The sequence below is a fragment of the Anopheles gambiae genome, chromosome 3, assembly GCF_943734735.2.
Source record: "Anopheles gambiae chromosome 3, idAnoGambNW_F1_1, whole genome shotgun sequence".
Taxonomy (NCBI): Eukaryota; Metazoa; Arthropoda; class Insecta; order Diptera; family Culicidae; genus Anopheles; species Anopheles gambiae.
Window position 1 is genome coordinate 29,245,524 of NC_064602.1, and position 23,635 is coordinate 29,269,158.

The window sequence follows — 23,635 nt, forward strand, 5'->3', positions numbered from 1 at the left end:
CCATAAAACAAATCTTCCGCAACCCCAGAAATACAAACACACCCCTTCTCCGCTTACCTGATTGTTGTGGGTCCAAAATATGGTTGAAGGAGGCTCGGGCGAGTTCCGCACTATGCAGGTTAAATTTACAGTTGAGCCCGTGTTGATGTACAGATCCGGCACACCAACGATCGTGGTGATTGGCTCTGCAGATGGAGATGGAGTAATAGGGAAACGTGGAAAGAAGAAAACAAGTGTCTGTTAAAATGGAAATGAACCTATACCCCAGAAAAACGAAACACTCAAAGGCCTTTCAGAGAGAAAGAGTGAACGAGCAATGCGTATCCTAAACGGGTATTAAACCAGTATCAGCCCCTTGCATTTAGTGCGGCTGGACACTTACCTACGACGGCGAGGAACATTGAGTGCCCGACCGGTGGCGTAGTGGAGATCTGACACTCGTACACGCCCGTGTCCCGCTTCTGGGGGTATCTAATCTGAAAGAACAACGAACCAACGGGTATTAGCTGCCAGTGGGAGACATACAGACGCAAAAGAGGTGGGAAAATAAAGTGGACAAAAAAGAGAGTTCAACACTCCACGGACGGAATCTCCAGAGAGCTTGCGTGTTCGTGCGTGTGCACATGGATCTACTGCCGACGCCCACCAGCACATGATCGATGGCCCGAATAGGCCATATAGAGTGTCAATAGAGGCAGAGTGGGTTTATTTTTTATTGTTTCATATAGTTTGCTGACTCATCGTTTGTGCTTTTCCCCAAGCTCTCAAAAGGCTCATCGAGAAGGAGGGACAGAGTGATAGTGGTTGCACCAAATTAAAACAAAAACACACATCGTGCGACGCAATGGGGCAACAGATGAATGAGGGGGCTTACTTGTAGCGACCAGTCGTCTGTCTGGGGATTATGTACAGCCTGGAAACGTTGGTCAGACGTATAGGTGAATCTACCTACGGTTAACAGATGAATGTCACGATGCCGCACCCAGGACACCTGCCGAGGACGAACGATCCGCACAGGGGGACATTGCACGTTGTGTTGTGATATATGAACAGGTGAAGCACACACACAGAGGAAAAAGAGAAACAAATAAAAACACATGGTTAGAATTTATCGGTACGGAAGCAACTCGAGCTCGAAATCAAAAAAGGACACATTCAATACACAACGCGTTGTTGTATGTAGGAAAAAAAACGAGCACCGAAGCAATACACAGCACAATTGAAATTGAAATTTACCGTTTTGTTGCCGATGTTCTTCACCCGGCAGTTTAGATAGGCCGTCTTCCCGACCAGCGCTGTAATGTTCTTCGAGGCGGACAAATCAAAGTGTGGCCCACGGTCGAGCGGCGTCCGCCGTAGATTACTCTCGTCCGAGTCGTAAATTTCGTTCTCGCTCGTCTCTGAGTGCTGATGGTGGTGCTGCTGGTGCTGGTGAAAGCCAAGGTGCAGATTGCCAAGGTACGGTGGTGTCCGGTTGCGTATCGGAGGACGCGTTACCGGTGAACTGCTGCGATCGTCACTCAACTCCAGCAGGAACTGTTCCTCCGAAAAGGTTTGCAGTGACTTTGTAATGCCTTCCGGGTTGGTGTTGTGGGATGGGAGTTTTCAATCGATGACCACAGATCCAGTGGCAATGGGAGAAAGTAGCGAAAAGATACAAATTAGAGGTGACAGTTGGAAGCTGTCGAACACAGAAAATCGAAACGTCAGAAGGTCAGGATGATAAATGAGAAACATTGTTTCCTTCACAATGCCCACGTTGGAATGTATATAATTGAAATTTGTATACTTTTTTACTTTCGTTATTGAAGTTTTTACACACTTTCTTATGAAGGAAGACATTTTACAGCTTTGCAGAGCGCTTCAAGTGTAAAAAGTTATAACAAGCTTCATTCATAACAAACTTCATTCATTGACATGTTTAATAATTTAACATTTATTTAATTCATTTAGCTTTGATGTATTTTATTATTGGGATTTTATTTTCTATCAATCGTTCTTATTGACAAATAATAAAAGCACGTACTCTCCTTTATCAAATTTATTTTTGGAATTAAAGTCCAAATATAACAACAATATCAATAAGTGCTAGAATGATCATTATCTCAAACAATCACAACCATCAACATGCATCATCTTCAGTGAGACAACTCATCGTACCCATACGTACTTCATGGACTTCCTGCATGTTGAATTTACCTAAAGTAAACCAGCATTAACATACATAATCTACGCTGAAGTATCTCTCTCTTCACACGATCAACTGTGACTGTCCTACCCTTGAGGGATAACATTAAGGTTCTAAGCTTTCCTCATACAAGAAAGTCACTTCATCGACCTTGATAGTCAAAGGAAAAGCCTTTCGGCTCCCTTAGATTGAGCTGCATCCATCCACTGTGAAGCTTTGGGTTCATCGTTCTAGAGCGTAAATTAATTTATCAATCTTGCTATCACACTCGGAGCGGTTGCGGTTTAATGCGGCTCTATTGCTTCGAGCACGGTAAGCCTCCTTGGGCACACAAATACAGCAAAAAAGCCAACACCAGCAAAGCCAATCAGAAGTGACAGCTCTGCTAGGCAGGTGTGATATGTTATCACATGGGTAAAGATACATAAATCAACTGTCGCCACATAATCTTTCAGTGATGTTGGCGATTGTGATGTGATTGCGTTGAAGTGCAACTGGATGCGGTTGGTAGAGGAGGGCGGGTTTGTGTGAATGTTTAAATGTTTAACGAAATGCTGCTGGCAGTCGTGTAGATGAGCTTTTGTAGACGTTTGATGTACAATCACAGTTCTTGGGAAAGTGCAGCGATGGCATTGGTACGATTGGTTCATTCCGAACATCAAACGGAATTATACTTAAAGTTACTGCAAAACAGATTCCAATGATTAAGTGGGTAAAGTTTTAATTGAATTTCTGTAGATTTGCGGTTGTTGTGGAAAAAGATACTTTGAAGTCAAAACTCAGGACAATCAGTGTGATACGCCACTCCGTTTAAGGCTTCAGAAGAAAAGAGCTGATAAGATGCTTGAAAAGTATACATCTCCATTATCAAGTAAAAAAAGGCTTCAGAAGAAAAGAGCTGATAAGATGCTTGAAAAGTATACATCTCCATTATCAAGTAAAAAAAGGACATTATCAAAGGCCTGACCTTGTAACAAACTCGTTTCGTCTATTTCATAATCCCTGCCCATTACGTTAATTCAATTCCGATGGACTGCCACAATGATCGGAATTTGGTTGTAAATTAGGCGAACGCTAAATGAACTGTAAATTGAATCCTTCCTGCAGGGCACCTACAATGCTCCTAACGGTATAGTCCCCACCTGAGATGGTGCGGGAAGGAGGGCCATCGGAACGCTAAAATTTCCAAATTGATTGGTAACGATTTTAAGCGTATAATTAAGCCCTTTTTGCCTGTGATTTGGCTGTGTGATTGTGTCCTGTGGCTAGGTACAAACGCTCACACAGGCACACAGACATATTTTCCTATCGATTCCCATCTGGTTTTGTGGAATCGGTCCGAAGCGAAAAACAGTCAATCTATGCTGCTGAGAGGTGCAGAAAGTATGGTAGTGGGGATTGTTGATCTTAAATCTGGCACATCTCCCCAGTGGATATGCAGCTGGTACACGTAGAGACTGGAAGCTTCACAGGATGGCAACTGAGCAACGTGATTGGAATCTGTCAAGGGAACGCACACAGTTAATTAACAGAAAACACTCGCACCGCAAGGTACGTTAGGAGAACGGGAGTGACGAAGTATCATACAGCTGTGACACATAGCAATCGATTGTTGGGTGGATTTATATATGCGGTTTGTGTGCTGATTATGGTTAAAAGGAAAACAGAACAAGTCGTGGATTGGGGTGGATCGATGTTTGCGAAATGCGACGTGCGGCTATTCTCAGTAGGAAACATACATTTAAATTGAATTCAGACTCAGCTGCAGGGTTGATGAAATTTATGGGTTTTTTAATTGAAACTAATGAAAGGTTACACGATGAAACAAGAACTGCGGTTGAAGTTCCGACATAGTATCAGAGGTCTTTATCATTTTCTTGCCATTAAAATGCAGACATAAATAGTGAAAAATGCTTAGATTGCTATAAGTAATGAAATTTTAAAACAGATTGCTTACATTCAGGCTCATAACTTCGCCCGAATTACTGATTCTAATAAAAATAAAATACATCATTTAAGTTTGTCAGTTGGCTTTGAAAGCTTCTTTATCTTCTTGGTTAGCATTTTGCCGTGTTTACAGATTGCAAATGTGAAACAGATGTCGTACAGTTATGCCATTGTGCTGGCATGCACACCGAACCATTGTTCAACCAAACCGACCTAAACATGAGGTACAAAACCTTAGATTAATATTCATACATCTCCAGTTCCACAAAAAGGGTTCTCTCATACTGATTCTATTGTTGGGAAGCTTTCCGGCACATTCACGCGAAGCATCTTGCACTGCCGTGCATGCTTACGAGCCATTAAAAGCTGCCCTCTACCTCTAATGGAACTGTTGAGATTTATCGTAAACAGGCCCTTCTTGCCGCACTTGAACACGAACAAAACAGATAACAGATAAAAGGATTACAATTGGGACTCCATAAAGTACTGTCTCGACCTTAAATATCCTCCTTCAAACCCGTAAAGGCCTGTTATTCTGGCTTTCCGGCCAAAGGGACTCCGGTTCCGGTTAGCGTGTCGGTATTCTATCTCTGGTGATGTTTTCTGCTTGGAAGTTTCTTTCTTTTGATGGTTTCTTTGACTTCCTACACTCGCGTAATCTTACCGCAATATTTCGAGCGTTTGTTCACCAAACCAAAAACCCACGGTGCATCCCGCATTTGACTCTGGAAAGGTCACTGCGAGGCGAAATATGTACGCACCAACCTTCCTATAGCAGCTTTTCTGCAGGATCCTGCTCGGTGTATAAAAAGGGTCACAATTTCTTAGATTTTCTGACTGGTGCCGAGTTCATGAATATTCCTTGTGCCATTGTTGCCCTGGCGAGGGTTTTGTCTGTTCTCAAATTCACCGAATTGGATATCTCTGCACAATGTTCGTTAAAAACAAGACAAATGGTTCAACGATCGTGTACCGCACCGAAAAACAGGGATAAAATTAGTAAGCTTTCTTTTTTTTGCTCTTCTTTATAACCATCGGCATTCTCGCTTATACAGCATCTCGTTCGCGTGCATTTAATGCGCGTGTAATGTGTTTTATCTCATTAATGCACAATTTATAGGATCGACAACAATGGGTATGATCCGCTAGCATGAACCTCGAGTTACTCTTTCTATTTTGATTGGAAAGGGTGGTATACAACCATTTACACAAATCTGTCCAAAATTTCAACACATTCCAATGGTATTGCTGAAACTGCAAGAATAAAGTACCTTAAATATTAAATTACACACATACACGCTTTCTTTCCGTTACCATTATTACTTTCAATCGGGAAACAATGTAACACGGAAATTAATTACAACTTTTCATCGCTTCCATCATTGTCCCCAACCACAATATCAAACACCTCACGCACGTGCCCTTGAGAGCGTGTTTGTGAAATATCAATTTTAACACAACCGTATCACTTTACAAAAACGATACAAAAATGGAACGCTTTCTTGTGCATGAGTAGAGTGGGCAGAAAAACGGAACTTCAACACACACAAAAAATCACTCAACACTCGTCCACGCTAACGGTTGGCAGTGAAAGCCTTACCATGGTGCTGCTGTTATGTGTGTATGTTTGCGATCAAATTCAATTTCGACGCCAGGCAGGCCGGATGGAAAACGCAAGCCTGCTCTGGTGGCCGCCGGCACCGGCATGATGGGATTTTGCTGGTCGGTGCGATATTCTGACAACGGCAAACGCATCACAAGTGAGCGATCGAGGATAGTGAAGCAAGGACAAGGTAAGTTTTGTGCGTTTTTTTGAGCAAATAACGTTCTGCTTGCTGTACTAGAACGAGAATAAAAGGAAAATATGCTTCGGAATTTGTAAAAGGTACATGGAAGCCATATGCTTGAAGAGAAAACTATGAATCTAGTATTTGTGATTCTTTCTTGAAAGGGTATGTTTCTTCATTCCTGATAAATGATGACATTGTTTTAACACATTGTTTTTTTGAATCTCAACGAGAATCAAGTAAAAAGACATGACGAAAAGCCAACCCAGCCGTTGTTGTGCTAGATGCTCCTCCCAGAACATCAAAATCTGATTCCAAATATCGGGCGTTATCACTTCCTGTCAGTTTTGTGCATGCCAGTAAAAACTGCACAAAAAGCTCGGCCTTTCAATACGATAGCCATTTACCATTCTAGCTCTCTCGGCATGAAGCTTCTGCTTGTGTGTTTAAGAGATTCATTTCCAAAATCCTCTTTCGAAGGCAAGTTGATGTATGAGGAAGGGGTTTCGTGAAATTTTGTTCATTTGTTCCTGCATTGTTTGGAATGATCGATGCGAAGAGGTATGTCTGGATGAAGATACAGTTTTAGTTTGCTTGTTTCAGTACATATTTCCGTTGAGTTCCATATTTATTTTGCATTTGCAAAACGTCATTGGTGAGCGGATTTTAAAATGCAATGAATGAAATGAATGCAAAAACAGCCAGCAGCTACAGCAAATGCTACAATGGCGTTTTACAAAACTAACAATATAGCATTAAAACACATACGACAGTCCCTCACATGGCCTGATTCTGATGAAAAGCAAGCAAGGGTCCTGCGAGACAGAAACGGAACTCAATTTATATAATTATACTTCTTGTAATCTGCATATTACCCTCCAACGAACTATGCATTAAGAGATCTTTCTCCCGGTCACTTTGAGTAATTATACTTGCAGACTTGGGAAATGAATAATTCCACAACACAAATAAAATGTATTCCAATCTCCCCAGACAACGGCTCACACCGGCACGCTAAGCAATGACCGTGGAAATGATGAAAAATCAACGCTTCTTGCAACGCCCTCAGCAACTGTCAAGAGTGAAACAGCCACCAGGCGTCTCCATGTTTCGCACGGGGAAATAGAATATCATGCATCATGCACACACGGAGTCGTACCGGTTGAACACCGTACCGTGGTGGGTTCTGGCAAAAAACCAAACCTAACTAGGTGATCATTTATGGTGAGCGTACCTTGTGAACTCAACCTCACAGCGGCCTACCGTTGCACCGTTTTCCGGAAGCGATACCGCGATAGGCTATATTCAAATTTTCACATTTACCCGATGCGTCGGCTATCGCGATGCTAGGTACACTATGTTAATGCGAAAGTAAGCTTCCACGGTGGGTTTTTGTTTTGTTTTTTTTTTTTATCTACTGTCAGTATTGGTTATTGGTTATTGGTCATTCGGTACATGCCAGGGGTCGTTCGGAAGAAATCCACTAACTTTGGAGGCTTCGGCGGTTTGCGACCTGTCGTTTTTCATCAAATTTTACATTCACTGCGGAAACTCATTAGTGGTTAAAGGTTGACCTACATCCTTCACTCACATCCTCGTTTGAACTAACATTAAGGGTCACCGTTTGGAGCCACACATTTTCCCATAGCAGCAGCACTCGCGTGGTTGAGGTTCTTTGGCGCATTTTCAGGCCTTGGCAGGTGCATCTTCCTACAGCAAATGGGAAAGATTTTTTCATCGAACAAACTTTCAACCGACAATTAAAGTCATGCAGCCATAAAAGCATGAGAACAATTAGGTCATCGTTACCTATTTCAGGAAGGCCCATGATGCAATGTGGGCGCTATTTAGAGATGTCATTAATCGTCTTGGTTTACCTCGCATGGTTTATAGAGTTTGTTATTTGAATTACTAGTAGAATTGGAACTATGGACATTGGTACAGCAAATTGAAATATTACTAATTATGTTTTTGTTTTGTTCTATCGATTTAAAAATATTACTTTACCCTTTAAACGTCAACAGACATTCAACATGAAAGCCAACACGAAAATGTAACTAGTTATGTATAATAAAAAACCACCGGAATCCTATCGATGCTATTCGAAATGCTTTCATTTTCAGAGTTCGACTTATTTCGCTGATAAATAAAATAAAAAAAACTCAATTCAGTCTCATACCAACGACATACATTTTGAAAAATTCTACAAAAAATGCTTATATTCAGCCGCAATATCTTGAATCATTGATTTGAGCATGGGGACACGTTGACAAAGTGGCTGCAAATTGAATTGAGCCTTCTGCATGAGTTTACCACTTTCATTTACTCGTTCGTTCTTCTTGTTGCGGGTCATTGCAAGTATTCTGCCAAACATAGTAAATCTCGTGTTTAGCGTAAGAGAGTTTGCTGACTTTGGTTTAGTAAGTTTTTTTGTTTGCTAAATTTTATTTGCGAGAATAACTAATCCCATGATCTTTTTTGAACATCGTTTTTGCTGTCCAATCTGCTGCTGTTTGACGTTATTCTAGCGTTTTTCTGGATTTCTAGAAGCTGATAGATGAAAGAATCCTTTGATCTGCTCTTAAATATCGATGCGAAGGAAAAAGAGGTGATAGCACCGGTTCACTTGTTATTCTTCTACTTTCAGCACTCTAACGTACATTTTTTACTGGTTCGTTCGTATTTGTTGTTTGTTGCTATCCCATAAGCAACGGTGTGTTTGAACGAGAAGAAACGAGCAACTAAAAAAAAGCTCGTGCTTCATTGTGTTCGTTCGCCTGTGTGCTGCTGATGCAGGATCAAATGAAAGGATGATTATCGTAGTCAGATGCATAGCACAGTAAAGTCTCGTCAAAAATCTCTGCTACATCGGTATGGACTGCCTCCGGGCCGAAAGCCAAGCAATCGCTTCTGCACAGCACGAACCGATCAAAGGGGAGCAGAAGCACTTTTTTGGTTTGAGAAATGTGTTTGAGGCTACGTTGTTAATTGAATTAAAGCAAGCGCAAGCATAACTTGCATACACTATTCGGGCAGCATTGTTGATCGTATGCTTATAGCCACCAAGTATGTGGAAAGGGATGCGTACCATCATCTGTGTTTAAATATTTACTTCCACAGATAACCAAATTCTGCTTTCAGGCAATTTCATTCCAGCAAGGTTGTCACGCAAGTATGCTGCTGAAGTTGAAGAAAACTGCAGAGAAAGGCTGAAAGGGAATGATTCGAAAACTACCAGGGCAGAATCAGGAATGGAATGCAACGGTGGAATGTTAATTAGTTCTGCCGTATCACTAACATTAACAAAGTTCTCTCCACGCTGTTTCGTTGCGTTCGATTCGCTTGTCATGAATATTTTAAGCATGTTGATAAGGTATCGGACTATATGTCTGCCATCTACCAACCCAAAAGTGTCATGTAGTTGAAGTTTTATCTTCCAACTTGTTGGGTATAGTTGGACTCGAAAAGGTATCTAGAAGATTCGAATTGATGTTTGCCAACACCTGCTAAACATTTATCTGGTGAAATTGATAATGAGACAAGTAACAGGAACACTTACGAATAGTTTGCCTGTACAATGTGTTTTTTTTTTGAGATTGTTTGGAATGATCGATGCGAAGAGGTATGTCTGGATGAAGATACAGTTTTAGTTTGCTTGTTTCAGTACATATTTCCGTTGAGTTCCATATTTATTTTGCATTTGCAAAACGTCATTGGTGAGCGGATTTTAAAATGCAATGAATGAAATGAATGCAAAAACAGCCAGCAGCTACAGCAAATGCTACAATGGCGTTTTACAAAACTAACAATATAGCATTAAAACACATACGACAGTCCCTCACATGGCCTGATTCTGATGAAAAGCAAGCAAGGGTCCTGCGAGACAGAAACGGAACTCAATTTATATAATTATACTTCTTGTAATCTGCATATTACCCTCCAACGAACTATGCATTAAGAGATCTTTCTCCCGGTCACTTTGAGTAATTATACTTGCAGACTTGGGAAATGAATAATTCCACAACACAAATAAAATGTATTCCAATCTCCCCAGACAACGGCTCACACCGGCACGCTAAGCAATGACCGTGGAAATGATGAAAAATCAACGCTTCTTGCAGCACTTCAACTGATGAATAAATGTCCCTAAAGGCGAGACACTAAGCCAAATACAAAACATTACAAACGAACTCACATACAAAAACTCACAATAGCACAGCTAACCTTACTTAAATAAAAGAGAAAGAGCATAAAAAGGTTCAAATATTTCAGCAGTAGACAGGGCAGGTCGGGTTTTCGGTTCGTTCCCCCACTCGGTTGACCTGGCCTGATGGTAGCGAGCAGATTACAGTATTGCTTCATGCCTCGTTTCAATGCTTTGCTTATGCAATGGATCATATCCTCCGCGTTTGTTTGCCACTTTCCTTCGCCTTGATGATGCTTTCCGCGTCCTAAAGCGTGTACACGAGCAAACACAATGCTATTTCTGCGTTGTTTCGATTTAAATTGTACAAAGATATGCCAAAGATACGCTCCAAATGAGTCCTTGGGGGGGTGTATGTATGTGTGTTTGCCTTGTGTATGTTTTTGTTCGCGGTTGCTTCATTTGAATAGCTCGAGGAAAAGCGAATGCACCATCAGCCCAGTGTGGCCCCTAAACAGTGCCGGGAGCCGGCCGGTGTACTGAAGGGCAATCAGAGCTAATAAATCAAAATGCGGTACACTCGGGTTGGAAAAGATCGACTGTGGCGTTCACGTGCTCCCTAAGGATGGGATTGTGAAACAAAACGGCTGGAGAAAATAAAATAAAAAACAGACTGGCATGTTTTATGTGTTGACGAATGAGTATTGAGCTTTTAAAAATACTTGTGTAAGTCTCATTGTGCGCGTATGAATGTGTGCCAAAGAATTCCAATATAATGATGACTCGTTTTTATGCTATAAAAAACCTATGCATATATGATTCACCATACCTTATTGAAGGCTTTGTTGAACGAATGTTTTGGTTATATAAAAAAAAAAAAACTGAACGTTATGCATCTCATTAAGCTAACATGTAAGGTGCATTAAATAACTTTTCCCATCACAAAGGAGTAAAAAGGCTTAATTATAATATTGTCTGCACAAAAGCACTACAGTTGCCACCTAAACAGCATACCACAAGTATAAGTAACTATACAATAATTCATAAACAAAGTTTAGAAGAGTATATATTGCATGGTATCTGAATAGCTCAGAGTGCTGAAGCCAATGACAGAAACACAGAAGATGATGAACAAATTCTTCACATTCAATATTCTTTGTTCCTTGTTTTTAATGCATCGAAATATTTTTGTTAAATGTTTGTTTTATATTTACCTACAAATTCATGTTCAAAAAGTTAACGCATAACATTCCTTTTATCCATAGACTTTAAATTTCAATTGAATAAAGTATGAGGTTCATATATTGTTACTGTTTGATTTACTTACCGTGGTTTAAATGAACGATGAAAAGGAAAAATATATTTATTCCATACTGAGAGCGCAGTGTGGCCATTACTGAAAAAATAAGAATGAATAATTTAGTTTGTAAATCATTTTTAGAGTTTGAAACGGTCTTAGTATAATACAGCTTTTTTGCATAATTGACAGATGAATGAATAATACCAAAACAATCCAATACAACCCATGCATAACACCAGCAAGCAGCAATTCTTCGAATTGAATACATTTAATAATAAAACAGAACAAACGGCTAAGGCCTGAGCTGTTGCGAGTTTTCCTACCAGCCCTTTTTCCTCTTAAACATACATTTCTCATAAGCAAACGTATGAAAATAGGTTGAAAACGAACTGAATGACAGCACATGTCTCCATCACCTCGGCAAAAACCTTTCCATCGAAGCCCGAGGCGCAACCTTTGAATGATTTATTGGATCAGCATGTCCAACGGCTGGCACGGTGAATACAACACCAAGCATCCTCTTTTCCTTGCAGTATACACATTTCGCTGATTGTGCAACTGGCTAATGTCACACGCACCTCGTGCAGCAGTGTGCAGCAAACGCCCTCAGCAACTGTCAAGAGTGAAACAGCCACCAGGCGTCTCCATGTTTCGCACGGGGAAATAGAATATCATGCATCATGCACACACGGAGTCGTACCGGTTGAACACCGTACCGTGGTGGGTTCTGGCAAAAAACCAAACCTAACTAGGTGATCATTTATGGTGAGCGTACCTTGTGAACTCAACCTCACAGCGGCCTACCGTTGCACCGTTTTCCGGAAGCGATACCGCGATAGGCTATATTCAAATTTTCACATTTACCCGATGCGTCGGCTATCGCGATGCTAGGTACACTATGTTAATGCGAAAGTAAGCTTCCACGGTGGGTTTTTGTTTTGTTTTTTTTTTTTATCTACTGTCAGTATTGGTTATTGGTTATTGGTCATTCGGTACATGCCAGGGGTCGTTCGGAAGAAATCCACTAACTTTGGAGGCTTCGGCGGTTTGCGACCTGTCGTTTTTCATCAAATTTTACATTCACTGCGGAAACTCATTAGTGGTTAAAGGTTGACCTACATCCTTCACTCACATCCTCGTTTGAACTAACATTAAGGGTCACCGTTTGGAGCCACACATTTTCCCATAGCAGCAGCACTCGCGTGGTTGAGGTTCTTTGGCGCATTTTCAGGCCTTGGCAGGTGCATCTTCCTACAGCAAATGGGAAAGATTTTTTCATCGAACAAACTTTCAACCGACAATTAAAGTCATGCAGCCATAAAAGCATGAGAACAATTAGGTCATCGTTACCTATTTCAGGAAGGCCCATGATGCAATGTGGGCGCTATTTAGAGATGTCATTAATCGTCTTGGTTTACCTCGCATGGTTTATAGAGTTTGTTATTTGAATTACTAGTAGAATTGGAACTATGGACATTGGTACAGCAAATTGAAATATTACTAATTATGTTTTTGTTTTGTTCTATCGATTTAAAAATATTACTTTACCCTTTAAACGTCAACAGACATTCAACATGAAAGCCAACACGAAAATGTAACTAGTTATGTATAATAAAAAACCACCGGAATCCTATCGATACTATTCGAAATGCTTTCATTTTGAGAGTTCGACTTATTTCGCTGATAAATAAAATAAAAAAACTCAATTCAGTCTCATGCCAAAGACATGCATTTTGAAAAATTCTACAAAAAATGCTTTTACTCAGCCGCATTACCTTGAATAATTTATTTGAGCATGAGGATCGTTAACAAAGTGGCTGCAAATTTAATTAAGCCTTCTGTATGAGTTAACCACTTTCTTTCACTCGTTCGTTCTTCTTGTTGCGGGTCATTGCAAGTATTCTGCCAAACATAGTAAGTCTCGTGTATAGCGTAAGAGAGTTTGCTGACTTTGGTTTAGTAAGTTTTTTGCTAAATTTTTATTTGGGAGAATAACTAATCCCATGATCTTCTTTGATCATCGTTTTTGCTGTCCCATCTGCTGCTGTTTGACGTTATTCTTGCGTTTGGCTGGATTTCTAGAAGCTGATAGATAAAAAAATCCTTTGATCTGCTCTTAAATATCGAAGCGTAGAAAAAAGGGGTGATACCACAGGTTTACTTGTTATTCTTCTACTTTCAGCACTCTAACGTGCACTTCTTTTTCTGGTTCGTTCGTATTCGTTTGTTGCTTTTCCATAAGCAACGGTGTGCTTGAACGAGTAGAGAAGAGCAACTCAAAAAAGCTTGTGCTTCATTGTATGTGTTCGTCTGTGTGCTGCTGATGCAGAATAAAATTGAAGGATGATTATCGTAGCCAGATGCACAGCACAGTCAAGAATCTCTGCCGCACCGGTATGGACTGCCTCCGGGCCGAAATCCAAGCCATCGCTTATGCACAACACGCACCGTTCAAAGTATCTAGAGAACAGCAGCACTTTTTTGATTATTGAAATGTGTTGGAGGCTACGTTGTTAATTGAATTAAAGCAAGCGCAAGCATAACTTGCATACACTATTCGGGCAGCATTGTTGATCGTATGCTTATAGCCACCAAGTATGTGGAAAGGGATGCGTACCATCATCTGTGTTTAAATATTTACTTCCACAGATAACCAAATACTGCTTTCAGACAATTTCATTCCAGCAAGGTTGTCACGCAAGTATGCCGCTGAAGTTGAGAAAAACTGCAGAGAAAGGCACTGGGAATGATTCGTAAACTACCAGGGCAGAATCAGGAATGGAATGCAACGGTGGAATGTTAATTAGTTCTGCCGTATCACTAACATTAACAAAGTTCTCTCAACGCTGTTTCGTTGCGTTCGATTCGCTTGTCATGAATATTTTAAGCATGTTGATAAGGTATGGGACTATATGTCTGCCATCTACCAACCCAAAAGTGTTATCTAGTTGAAGTTTTATCTTCCAACTTGTTGGGTATAGTTGGACTCGGAAAGGTATCTAGAAGATTCGAATTGATGTTTGCCAACACCTGCTAAACATTTATCTGGTGAAATTGATAATGAGACAAGTAACAGGAACACTTACAAATAGTTTGCCTGTACAATGTGTTTTTTTTTTTAGACAGTTTTTCCTTGATGTACTTTATTACACCTTGACATTTCTTGATTTCCAAGAAAGAAAAAAAATTGTCACAATAGAAAAACTTTGATAAAAGTAATTCCTTGTTGATCTTGCCACTGAATTCACCGTAGGAACGAGTCTATTCTCTTACTGGTTTCACGTAAATGACAGAATCTTTCCTTTTCGTTTTGGATCAGGACTTCAGCTTTGGATAGCCAAATATAGTACCGAATCAAGGCTGAAAGTCCAATCATTTCAATACGCCTGACCTACCAATTTGGTGTTCATGCAGTTTGAATCGCAATGTACCTTCCAGGAAGCGTTGGTCTTCCAAATAATACTTGAGGATTTCACATGACTTTTAATAATTAGTTTTTTTTTGCTGTAACTAAAGATATTATTCCTTTTTGTTGCAGGCTACAGGGAATTTGGCTGGAAAGAATAACTTGAGTAGCTATAGTAGAGTTTTGCAGACTACGTTTATGTATCACGCTCAGCTTTAGAGCATCACCTAGTCCAAAACCTTCGTTGTCGCTTCCAGAGTAAATATATGGCTTCATAATCTGCGCACCATTGTACCTACGATTTCTGACGGGTAGCGATGCTTGCGTGTATTGTTACATAAAAGCTAATACATGAATGGGATTGAAAATTTTATTGTTAGCTCTGACCTGACGAATAATTTTTGGAATTTATCCAAAATATCCAATATCCAACAAAATAACTGCCATTATACCATTGCTCGATCCTGTCAACGACATGCATACAGCGGCATGATAAGGCAGCCTAGAATATCTTTCTTCAAAGATCAAAGAATCATTTTCACTTACATATATTTCGTATAATTTTTTTATCAGTACTATTATTCCTACAAACTATTGACATCTGCTCCTGTTAACAGAATCTGAGAATGTAGCCATAATGCAACTGAAAAAGCTAAAAAGGAATGATTTTTCGTACAATGCTCAAAGGTAAACATTATTCACGCGTGACTCTTTTTTTGATTTAGTACTTTTGCTACTTGTAAAGGTTATACGAACTATAGATAGCCTGATCACAAGATAAAAAAATTGGAATTTTATTCGGAATGAAAAAAAAATTCCAACAAACTGAAAAGAACAACGTATCATCCCCAAAATCCAATTTACACAGAATGCTTCAACTGTAATCCGATAATGGCACACCTTCCAAGATACAGATTATCTCGTCTCGAATATTGATTTAACTGTTTCCAAATCTTCCTCCCTCGGTGATGATGACATGAAAATCCCCCAGATGACACAGTTCAATCGAAACGGAACATAACAAACAAAATGACATTGGATACATCGGTCGAATATTGACACTTGAAATGTAGCTTAGATAAATTGAATCCTTTACTTTGTGTTTGAGATCGACGAAATTTAGTAGACTCCTCCTACAGCGATTGCCTTCGCTGCGTATTGGAATGATTGAAGGTGTTTGTCTGAATGTTGCAAATACAAGAGTTTTGTAGTCAATTTTCCCCATGAATAAAAGGCAATCGTAGGTGTCTTGAAAACAAAAATTTGAATCGCAATGCTGAGAGGTGTCAAAGGAGTTTTGCAATCGTCGCTATTTCAAGCTTTCACTTTCTTCAACATAATGTACGTTAAGCGTTGTATTTCCCTTGAACATATCACCTCAAAGACCCAATCATGACGCTCGAAACTCGCAATCTCCTTGTCGGAACCTACAGATATACTCGATAAGAGAAGGATCGCGAAGATCTGAGAACAGACGATGTTCAATCATGCAAAATCACATTTTATCCACCAGCAGCACAAATCACATTTTACCCACCGGCAGCACAAAACCCTTTTCACTCGGTGTGATACTAACCAGTGCGTGATCATAAATTTCACCACCACTGCGAGCGCACTTAGATAAATGACCTCCGACAGCAGCGCAAGATGGCACCATAAACCACCCGCCGATAGGATCCAATCGATCTGGGGTGATAGTGTATCGCGTACGAGTGAAGGTCACTGTCAAATCGCTTTACTCACTTCACACAGCCTCCAACGATCGAATGACCGTCCGCGGGAAACACTGCCGTTGTAAGAACTCGTCGACCTTTTTTCCCGATATTCTCGAACATGATTAATGTACCGTTGGAAATGGCAAAATTATGTGCCGGCCGACGCTACTTTATCACCAACAATATTGATCAACGTAATGGTGCACGACAGGAAACGCCGTCACCATGAAAGTTGAGCTTGAAGTGAGTGATTACGAATGAAAAGAACGAACGAACGAGCAAAGCAAACAGAGGGAAGAAAAACGTTCCTGCAGCGTCAGCCGTGAGTGCAGAGAATACTGGGAAGTTTGTTTGCTATGTTTCAGTGATGGTGAAAATCTATCGCAAAGAATAATACGTGAAAGCCGTTCCAAGTCGCCGCCATTGCAATGATGGTATTTCTCTTCAAGAAATTGCTCGCATCGTTGGCTTTTTGAAAGAGAAACACACATAAAAACAAACCACCAAGGACAAAACACACTGTCTGATAAGTTTTCCGACCGTTAAAAGGGTTGCTGCTCGAGTATTGGGTTTCTTTGACCAATCTGATCACTCCACTTAAGTTTCAAGTTGAGCTTAAAGTTGGCTTATAGATGAGTTTTTTAGTGTTTACGCAAGAGTCTTGAAGATGGATTTTTTAAGGTAATACAGGGTTTCCCACGATTTATTGATTGATTTCCATCAATTTTTGGGGGGTTCCCATTTTTTTGGTGCGTTTCCACGATTTTTTGGTCGTTTCTCAGAATTTTTTGGTCCAATTATTGATATCCAAGTATTGATATCCAATCCGAAAATTCCAATAAATAATGGAAATGGATCTAAAATCTATGGAATACGATCAAAAATTCATGGTAACTGACCAATAAATCGTTGGAAACCCTGTAATAGATTATCTGAAATTATATTTATTAAACATTTTAAGTTAACATCTCCTCATAAAGCCTGGAAAAGATATTAAAAATGATGAAAGTAAAATCATTACCAGTTGAAAATAATATATAAAATCAACTTTTCTCTGATGGAACTTCTTTTTTCGAAGATTATATGACAATCTAAATCTTTTTGCGTTTGATTTTCATTTATTTACAAATATGACACGTTTGATACAACCAAGTAATATACCAGATTCTGCATACTTATATTTATCTACATGTATATCAAACTTCCCGTAAAAGTTGCTCCGGTACTGGGAAGGCCGTCCGTTTTACGGTAGCTCATAAATTCAAAGCTTATTGCAACAGAATTCATGTTTCATGGTTCGCCTATTCAATAGCCTAACATTCGGTTTTCGGACCCTCGAACACAGTCGATCGTCTGGCCTGGACTTTTACCAACCTTGGTCGTCCAGAGCGATATGAGGAAAAGAGGCTCAGAAATGAATTATCTCTTTCCAGTGAACAATTAATTTACTTTTGCGGTCATAAAACTGCATACAGTGCCACACACTTAACCGACCAATAAGTCGTTTAACCCGGTAACGTAATGTGTGAACTATCGGTCAGAAGGGAAAGCATGAGTTTGTGCTCGTGTATGGTTTGAGAACAGATTTTGGTGGGCACAAGAAAGAGCCAGCCGAAAATTATTCTTATTGGTTCATGATATCATTGAGCAGTACCTTCACATAAACAAGGGACGGTGTTTCTGGGAAGTAGCAACTTTTAACCCCTTTCCCGAGAATATTGTTCACCCGCTTAGACCTTTTTTTCAACCGAATTCGATAATTTACTCACCCATTTGGCCTATATCATGCAAAAAGTATTGTAGCTGCTAGTATGAAAAAAAATCCCGATAACACACACACATACAAGAGCTTCTCATGCAAGATTCGCGCACAAAACGCGTCCATCATCTACGAGAGCAAGAGCACAAAACTACACACACTCCAGTCCTATGGTTGAGTCAGTTTGGAACTAGACGTTGGGAAGAAGCGATTCGGTTACAAATCAGCTTTAATGAATTTTACCCAACACACGTTGCATAAATTACCATTCACGCAGCACATGCTCGTGGACATGCAGACCACTAACAAAAGCAGCAGGAAACGATAGAAACGAGAGACACCAACATTCCTAAGTGTGCTTCAACACTGTAAGAAAATTAAGCGCAATGCTTTCGAGTATAAGTATGTGTGTATTTTAGGATTTTGTCTAACACATATGAAATATTCATATAATGTCAGAATGGATGGAAATAATGCTCAATTTAGAAGTACGTTTGTCAGGCGTAGTTTTGCAGATGAAGATAGCAAATTAATAAAGCAAAAGCATTTCAAGGGAATGTCAGCAGACTTTCCGGATTCTTGATAATATAACTGCAAAGCTTTATCCTATTTATGATCAGTAATATCACGAAAACTTATTTTGAAAAAATCATCAATCAAATCATCATGAATAATGAATCAAATAAATAAATAGATAATATCCAATTGTAAATCAGTTGAATGATTTAGGATTCTAGGGATGTTATTGATGTAATAATGCTAACAGATTAAAATCAAACTATCCTTTTGAATTCCATAAACGATTGTGGCAATATTTTCTGAAAGTTCCTTTTACAGCTTGCGAGGGCAAACATGTGTGTTATCTTCGATGCCATTAATTAATTGAATCGTAACAGTTAAATTACATTCATTTTGCAATTAAGTTGAACATATACAATGCTCATGTTAATGTAAGTACTTTTTGAATATCCATTCTGATCATCTCTGCACTATATTTTGTTGTGTGCTCGAAGTTCATTATGATACCACGCTTGTAACATTGTAAGAGAAATTAAGTACTTAATGCGATCGTTACAATAAAATTTCACGCACAGAGATAGAGCACATTGCTCGTTTTTGAACACAATATTCGAAGACATCCTCTCTTCTGTATTGCTAGATTTGGTTTGCGATAAGCCATTCCACATCTGCGACTTTAGTTCAAATGCAATTCAAATTGATAGCTCACAGCTACATTGAAACCATTTGTGACTTCCGGGATATTCTAAACCTGATTGGATTCAATGTAAGCGAAACTACACACCACAAGCCATCAACTACTCCAATGATCATCATTTCCAGCAGTGGTAATATTGTTTAACGATAGCAAAAGTAGAACAGGCTGTTTGTTGAAATTATGTCCGTTCGGTGCAAACCCCATCTAGACAGAAAACGACCGAAGGTTTTCATGCAAAATCTGAAACTTACTCTCTGTGTATCTCGATGCATTGGTTGCGCTTTGATTAGATACAAATGCCATAAATCTCTTTACAAGATGGTCGAGCTGGCATCAGCAACATGAGCACAGTTGACATTGTTTGTAAGAGCTACACCATTGGCATTAGTCCAATCCTTAAAAACATTGCTGTTGTTGGGATCTGTTTTACACAACTGATAAAATGTTAAATGACAGTTTACTAAAAGTAAACAAACAATACTGTTGCAGTGTAAGATACTTTTTATCGGCTTTTAAACAAGTACATTTAGGGACTGTTGTTTAAATCAATCACAAAAGCAATGAAGTGAGAGGATACAGGGTTTCCCACGATTTATTGGTCAGTTCCCATGATTTTTTGGTGCGTTCCCACGATTTTTTGGTTGTATCCCATAGATTTTTGGTTCGATCCTATAATTTATTGGTATTTTCCGATTGGATATCAATACAATTAGACCAAAAAATTCTGGGAAACGACCAAAAAATCGTGGGAACGCACCAAAAAAATATGGGAATCCACCAAAAATTGATGGGAACCAACCAATATATCGTGGGAAACCCTGTAATACAAATCCATAATCTACAATAATGCAGACTAGTCTATACCTTCTACGAAAATGTCCCACACTCTTCCACTCATATCACTCCACACCGATGAATTGATGGTTTTTTTTATCCCAGGCTTTCCTTGCTACATATCACAGCTAGCCTATGAAATCAAAAACCACGCAGATTGAAAATAAATCTAGTTCACATCAAAAAGCAGTTCCAAAAACTCTGTGCAAGTTCAACACGTCGGCAGGAAACATTTCCACTTTGCACCCAGTGTTGTCTCTATTAAACAACAAATCCGAAATCACCAAATCACCAAATCCTCCCCGCATGTTCAAATTGGTGTTTTCTATTTCCGTTTTTCCTAATTCTAAGAATATTTTCTTTGTCAAATTCCTTTTCTCACTCGTGTCGCCCCAAACCGTGCTTTAATTGGCTGACATTGTGCGGTATGTCGCTGTTACCCGACCAGCTCCGTCACCTATTTGTGGCCATTCATCTTTCTCAAGCAGCTTGGGGTGTAGGACGATGGAGACGACGACGATGGATCGAGAGGCTGCTTCTATGTCTTTGGCTGTGTGTCATGATTAGCGTCATTTATGGCTGGAATAAGCTTCAAGGTTCCGTCCAAGACGCGACGTCTACTGCCTGTGTCTCCGAATAAAACTCCGTCTCAAGTTCCCATAGTGCCATGACTGGATCTCAACATCCCAACCGAATATCCAAACATGAATTGAATAACTTTGCTCGGATCATCAAATAGCTCTGTATCAATTTCATTCGTATGTTCCTTCTCGATAGAGATATTTAAGACCTTCACTATTCACAGAATCCAGACACGTCAGTATCGAATATATTTCTAGATTTGGTTGTAATAAGGCAAAGTCAGCAAACAGCTTCAACAAAGCTTGGAAAATCATTATCTCGCACGCAACACTTTTGGCTTCAGAAAAGTTTCTCTGAGTAAGCTGGCACAACATCTCAAAGAAATAAGGCATGACATCAGCCCAACAGAACAGTCATGGTCGGTTACTTCGAGTGGATCGATTTTCTCTCGACTAAATGCAATCCAATCGCATTGGCTGCTCCACTTCCAGAGTCAACTAGTTCCCCTTCGCTTCACCTGACCTCTCTCTGCAACGAACCAGAGTCGTATTTCAAGTGTTGAAAGTCGCATAAACGGTGAGATTTACGGGATGCACCAGCAAACAGGCAAGCTGGAAAAGGAAACGGTTGTGGTCCTCTTTCCAATCGCTTCTCAGCACAGCTTAACGAACCAACGCAGTCACGAGATCGGTGAACACGTTGAAATAATAGCATTGCCGATGATATTTCTACCTTCCGGAGACGTTTAATATCCACAAGCATCATGCTGTCTGCTGCTTTTCTTGATATTTTCAGCCACTTTCGGTCCATTCCAGTGGGCCTTGTAAATCTATTCCCTGCGCAATCTGGAGCAGTTGGAGGAACGAAGAAGCGCAGTGAAACATCCCGGAGGTACATAGATTGCATTTCGCTGAAATATGGCCTCCAGTGAATGGGGTTGTGCCATTCTGTGAGCAGCAATTTCCTATTTTTGGAACGGTTTGCTATTTCAATATTAACGATGCTTTTCATGAAATCGTCTATGCGAGGTGCAAATCATAAACGGCTGTCAACGAATTTATAACTGAACGTTGAAGGCCTATAGGGGTTACTATCAAATGTTATATTTAAGTAAAGTCAACTAAATTATTTCAAAGCCATAGAAAAAGACTTCAACATGACGTATGGCACATATTTGTCATTAGGTACAAATATACAAACAAAAATGAGCAATTGAATATCTGTAGACTAGATCTGATTCATCCATTTCATCTACACTACAATCGCTCGAAAATCATATTGCGTTAGCTCTACTACCCACCAATATTCATAATGACTCGATGTAAAGAAGCATGTTTGCAATAACAAATCCAATTACGCGAAGTTTATTCGTTGCAATTTCGAGAAATCGAGATTTTGTGGCTCTATATGTAAATTTTCCCACCAATTGCAATCCCTCGTTGCTTAAATTCCCGTTCATGCTATCCAATCGATCACTTCGGATTTGTTATTGATCAATTTTGAACGCCGCGTGGTGCAGGGCCTCCATTTTATCAATATGATGCAACGAGTTTACCATATTATCCATCCCTGGACCTTACATCCTGGTTCATATTGTCGGAAACCATGCTCATGATTCAGCAAACGGAAATGCACCGACAAACGCATCAGCTTACGCCCCCCTTACTGGATGACGTTGATGTACCTCCTGCCAGGACAGTCCGAGGCTACGATGCGATAGAATTGTAGTATCCACCAGTGCATCTGTCAAGGAGGTTGTTTTCGCCTGTATAAGCACTGGCAATAGACACAGAGTTAGGAAGGGTGGCGTAAACAGTGTGCTGTGCATATTGTTCCCCGGATGCACCCATATTGTACACGGATATGCAAATGCAACGAGAATACACGGGGGCCCAATTCGGTATGAATATGGTTGAAGTGGGCTCAGCAGGGTTGCGTCGAGCGTCAGTTGTAGAGAGACTCGTTCTATGCTGTTAGCCGGAAGTGGGAAACGTTACCGCACCTCGGTGCATCTGCTGCTCAACGGTCATTAATAATCTCCTTGTACGCGGCACTCCCTTCTTTGTTCCTCCTAGATTTCCGCCATTACATCCGGATCGTTTTGCGTTATGGATCGGTATGAGTGTGTTTCTGCTCCTTAAACTCCGTGCTATTGTTGATGTGCCTCTTCTAGCTACATCTTTTTGTGGGTAGAATTGAAAAGCTTGTCCCTCAGTGCTGCTCCTCTTGCTCCAAACACAATCAGTTTAGATCATATTTTCTCAATTTAATTTTTCTTTAAGCGTACTCCTTATGTAAAAGTGTGTGTGTATGTATGAAAAAATGTGTATATGCTTGGGCACTCCCAACAAAAGCGATCGCGCTCTTACATCACGCAACCGGGACAAAAGAAGCACATCGAGCCAGTAACGGTCAGCTACTGGAATAAATTTCAATTTTCAATTCTTATATTACATTTTCCCCTTTTTCTTAGCTACTTGCAGAAAAGCACCACAGAGGGTGATTATAGAAATGGGAGAGAATGGAACCAGTTGGTCATTTAAATAATATGCACGGTTTAGCATTTTTGAAAGCCGAGCAAAGGTAGAAAGAAAGCATGGAAACAGCTCAGAAACCTGATACTCTTCCACTTTATCATTCCCAAAATGCAAGAAAAGGATCACCTATTGTTATCACAAATGTGTAAAATATTCTAACAAAAGCATGAATTTCAAATAAAAACTGACTTGCCCTTTAGGATACATCCTACGCAACGGT

General features: G+C 40.0%; 1 protein-coding gene across 6 annotated transcripts in view; it reads right to left on the reverse strand.

Annotated features, from left to right (window-relative positions):
• The window catches only part of LOC1280215 (zwei Ig domain protein zig-8), a 163,161-nt gene that overhangs the window by 2,561 nt on the left and 136,965 nt on the right, over positions 1–23,635 (reverse strand). For all 6 annotated transcript variants that reach the window (XM_061657613.1, XM_061657616.1, XM_061657615.1 and 3 more), the window contains exons 3-7: positions 11,394–11,462; positions 1,237–1,574; positions 875–991; positions 383–476; positions 58–185 (exon numbers count right to left, since the gene is read on the reverse strand). In XM_061657613.1, the coding sequence (XP_061513597.1) occupies positions 58–185; positions 383–476; positions 875–991; positions 1,237–1,574; positions 11,394–11,460 (744 nt within the window). In that variant the 5' untranslated portion in view covers positions 11,461–11,462. The remainder of the gene's footprint in view (positions 1–57; positions 186–382; positions 477–874; positions 992–1,236; positions 1,575–11,393; positions 11,463–23,635) is intronic.